At 44.9% G+C, this 4,691-nt stretch overlaps 1 protein-coding gene across 1 annotated transcript; it reads left to right on the forward strand.

Moving 5' to 3' along the window:
• The first annotated feature begins 919 nt into the window (after positions 1-919).
• On the forward strand, positions 920-3,223 carry LOC129773933 (uncharacterized). The gene has a single exon (XM_055777607.1). The coding sequence runs from the start codon at positions 920-922 to the stop codon at positions 3,221-3,223; it is 2,304 nt and encodes a 767-aa protein (XP_055633582.1).
• Positions 3,224-4,691: the final 1,468 nt, after the last annotated feature.

Consider the following 4,691-nt stretch of genomic DNA (forward strand, 5'->3'; position numbering starts at 1 on the left):
CATTTCGTGCACAGTGTTGAAGCGAGAACCAACGATAATAAGACTGTTAGAATCACCACGTTGTGGATCACGTTAGTGATCTATTGTTGTCTCACTCAGACACAAAGCTTTAGGCAGTCCGTTTCGATCCAGGCATTCGGTATAGATCGAGTCAGTTTTTTGTTAGCCGGTCAGCTGTATTGTTTGTCTGTATACTGTGTCTGAATAAATGTTGGTCGAGACAGATTGATTGGAGCTATCCACATACCGGAATTGTATGGTTGTTATTAACGTTAATAAATTGAGTTTGTAAAAAGTGTCCGAAGAAATCCGGTTTTTTGTTGGTTGTGCATAAACATTTTTGGTCCTTTGAACCGGATCCGTACGCAGAAAAAGAGTTCCGGTCGACTCTGAAAAGCTGTGTCAAAAAAAACAATAGGCAATTGTGTAGAAGTGGTGAATTGCTAATTGGAATTGGATAAAGCTAGAAATTCAAGTTGTTAATTGTGTAAATAAAATGAACCAAATTGAGCAAGGATTCAACGGAGTTGCAGTATTTTCCACTGGAATCAACACCTATAGTATAGCGGAGGACGGAAAGCGGAGAAAGCAGAAAAGTAGCAGAGAAGTAGCAGCCAAAAACGGTGGCTTGATGCATGTGGCTAACCACGATAAAGAGAAATAAATAAAACCGAAAAAAACTGCATGCGAGTTTGTTTTTATTTTGCATGAGTTGTGTCCCTGTTTGGCCGTTGGTTTGGATAATTACGAGAATTGTTTGGCTGTCTTTTCGATTCGCCCCCATTGAAAAGTATTGTAATCACGGGTTTATTATACAACAAATTAAATATTTTTTGTCAAGCAAGGTCGCGAGTAGTGGAACGTCGAGTCGATCTGTATTGTCTGAAAAGTGAACCATTCAAGTGAATCGCTGCGTAGAATGCCGGGTGAACTGCGTACTTTGCAGAAACGCGAGCGTCAGCTGTTAAATAATCTTTCATTGATCGCTCGCTTCGTGGAAGAATACACAGCGGATAGAGATGAAGTGCAAGTAGATGCACGTCTGCAAGGTCTCGAAGAAGTGTCCAAGGAATTTTACGCGATTCGTGGCAAAATAGAGCTGCTTTTGGAAGACCAGTTATCAGAAGAGGACGTTGATGCAAAAGAAGAATCGGTACAACAGCAAGAGATGATTAATTACCAGGTTATGCAAGATTTCGACAATCAGTATTACGGGCTGAAATCCAGTTTGCTTGGTTTTCGGCGCAGTTCCAGCTCTACTTCGGCCAGTGACCGCGGTAGTTCCATAGCAGAAGTAACAACCTTCTCAAGAGTTAAGCTTCCCGAGATTCGGCTTCTCTCCTTCAGCGGAAAGATCAGTGAATGGATTCCCTTTCGAAACACGTTCAATAGTTTGATTCACCAGAACAAGCTGCTCACCGAAGTGGATAGGTTCACTTATCTGAAATCGTCATTGGATGGAGATGCATTACAGGAGATTCGATCCATTGAGCTGTCAGCTGCAAATTACGAGGTGGCATGGAAAGCGCTTGTAAACCGATACGAGAATAAAAAGGTGATAGTGAAAACCTATCTTGATGCGCTATTTGCAGTCGATTCACTCAAAAGAGAAAGTTTTGAAGGTCTCAGCCGTTTAATCAGTGACTTCGAAAATAATTTGCAGATGTTAGAGAAAATTGGGGAGAACACAGCTGGTTGGAGTACTATTCTTGTGCATATGATGTGCTCGAGATTGGATGCTGCAACGCTTCGTGCTTGGGAAACACACCATAGTTCTAAAGACGTCCCGACATACGAAGGTCTCCTATCATTCCTACGAGGTCACTGTTCGGTACTCCAATCAGTGATGTCAACCAAGAGCATTGTTCCCGATCAACGACCGACAAAATATTCAGCATGTCATACTTTGGTGAACACAACTTGGAAATGTCCCTTCTGTAGTGGTCCATTTCATTCAGCTTTTCTGTGTGCAAAATTCCAAGGGATGCAGATCATGGAGCGCAACAACGTCGTTATGAAGAACAAACTTTGCCGCAACTGTCTTCGTCCAGGTCACCAAGCTTGGGTTTGTGAAAGAGGTGCTTGCCATCACTGCGCGCAGAAACATCATTCTATGCTTCATCCTGAATCGCCGTCGGATATATCCTCCGTTCCACTGCTGCCATCGAGACCTCCGACAGTCCACCCAGAACCGCGACAGCCACAATCTCAGCTACACAATCCGAACCAACAAACATACACTAACACTGGACATGCACTACAGACTACAGACTCGCATAGCCTTCAACCACAATCCACATCAAACAATGCTACCAATAGCAACACTTTCGTAGCAGTACCGGTAGTACCCACACACAATGTCATACTGTCAACCGCTCTTGTGACTGTGAGAGATCGTGTGGGAAATACAATGTTGGCCCGAGCTTTGCTTGATTCATGTTCCCAGCACTGTTTGATGACGAGAAGCTTTGCTACGAAGCTGCAGTTCCGGAAAATTCCAGCGTTTTTGTCCGTGCAGGGCATCGGTTCAGCGTGTTCGACGTCTACGACGATGGTGAGCGCAAGAGTGAGTGCGAGATCGAACATCTTTCCAACCTTTTCCGAAGACATGCAGTTTTACGTGCTGCCAAACCTGACAACTGAACTACCAACAGTACGTTTCGATCCAACACAATGGAATCTCCCCGACGCCTGTCTTCTTGCTGATCCGTGGTTCAACAGACCTGCAACGATCGACCTGATCATCGGAGCAGAGTTCTACTTTGACTTGCTGAGAGAAGGCCAATTCCAGGCAACGTGTGAAGGTCCTACGCTACGAAACACTGTGTTGGGATGGATCGTTTCCGGTCGAGTTCCCAATAATCATGTTGATAAACCTACTGCAGCTATGAATCTTTGTGTGACTACGAATATCCAGGATCAGTTGACCAAGTTTTGGGAACTCGAGACCTGTAGAACAAATAGTACTAACTCTGTAGAAGAATCAGCATGCGAGACGATTTTCGAGCAGACAACATGCAGAGATACAACGGGACGATTTGTAGTTACCCTACCGAAGAAACCACTGATAATTGAACAGCTTGGTGAGTCGAGGACTGCTGCGATGAGAAGATTTATGGGGCTAGAGCGACGACTTCATGCAAATCCTGAGTTGCGGAATGCATACACTGATTTTATCCACGAATACCAGCTGCTCGGACACATGAAGGAGGTTGCAGTATAAACAACCAAAACTGTTTACTATCTTCCACATCATGCTGTCATGAAACCGGAGAGTACAACTACAAAACTACGTGTTGTTTTTGACGCGTCATGTCTCACGACCACGGGAGTTTCTTTGAACGACGCCTTAATGATCGGCCCTGTTATTCAGGAAGATTTGATTAATATAATTGTTCGATTTCGCTTACATCGTTATGCAGTAGTAGCAGACATCGCTAAGATGTACCGCATGATACGTGTCCAACCTGATGACGGTGCCTTACAGCGAATACTGTGGAGAGATTCTCCAACTGATGATATCCGAACGTACGAGTTGACGACTGTGACATATGGTGAAGCATGTGCACCATATTTAGCAACGAAATGTCTACAGAAGCTGGCTGACATCAGTGAAGAAACACATCCAACGGCGGCGAAAATTCTAAGAAGAGACTTCTATATGGATGATCTTTTATCCGGTGTAGATCAGATCCCACAAGGAAAAATGGTTGTGAGTGAATTGATCAACCTGCTAGATTCAGCGGGATTCCCTCTCAGGAAATGGAGTTCAAACTGTAGCGAAATTCTTTCGGATATTCCTGAGCATTTACATGACGACCGCTCCCACCTTCAACTAGATTCATCCAACTCTGTCATCAAAACACTTGGTCTTGTGAGGGAATTATCCACAGACACCTTCCAGTTCAGCACACCTAAGTGGGCCTCGGCAACCTTCATCACCAAGCGTTCTGTACTGTCAGATGTGTCCAGACTTTTCGACCCACTAGGACTGGTTGGCCCGGTCATAGTACAGGCCAAGATATTCATCCAAGAGTTGTGGAAGCAGCAGTGCGGGTGGGATGAACCACTTCCAGCAGAACTTCAGGATCAATGGCAAGAGTATCGAAGAAATCTGAAAGGTCTTGATGAGCTTTCAGTTCCCCGTTGGGTTGGTTTCAGGAGGACAGGGAAGATTGAGTTCCATGGATTTTGCGATGCTTCTGAAAAGGCATATGGGGCCTGCATATTCGTCCGCTCAATTTCCAGTTGTGGATTGGTCACGGTACACCTGCTAATTTCGAAGTCGAGAGTGGCCCCTTTAGACAACCTGAAGCGAAAAACTAAGAAACAGTCTATCCCCAGATTAGAGTTGTCAGCCGCGCTACTGTTAGCACACCTGTACGAGAAGGTTCTTTCCAGCACACACCTTGACGCTAAGGCCTATTTCTGGACGGATTCCATGATCGTGAAGTGTTGGTTATCGTCCACACCTTCTAGGTGGAAAGAGTTTGTCGCCAATCGAGTTTCAGAGATTCAGCACATAACGAGAGATGGAATTTGGAAACATGTTCCCGGACTGGTGAACCCAGCAGATATCATCTCCCGGGGCATGACTCCAGCACAGCTACACTATCAATCCATATGGTTTCAGGGTCCACCATGGCTTATGTTTGAAGAAAATTACTGGCCACAAACACAGACCGTTGCTG

The sequence above is a fragment of the Toxorhynchites rutilus genome, chromosome 3, assembly GCF_029784135.1.
Source record: "Toxorhynchites rutilus septentrionalis strain SRP chromosome 3, ASM2978413v1, whole genome shotgun sequence".
NCBI classification, from domain to species: Eukaryota; Metazoa; Arthropoda; class Insecta; order Diptera; family Culicidae; genus Toxorhynchites; species Toxorhynchites rutilus.

Bases quoted from the DNA above. Each gene is read 5' to 3' on its own strand.
- LOC129773933 (XM_055777607.1), top strand. From the start codon at position 920: ATGCCGGGTGAACTGCGTACTTTGCAGAAACGCGAGCGTCAGCTGTTA.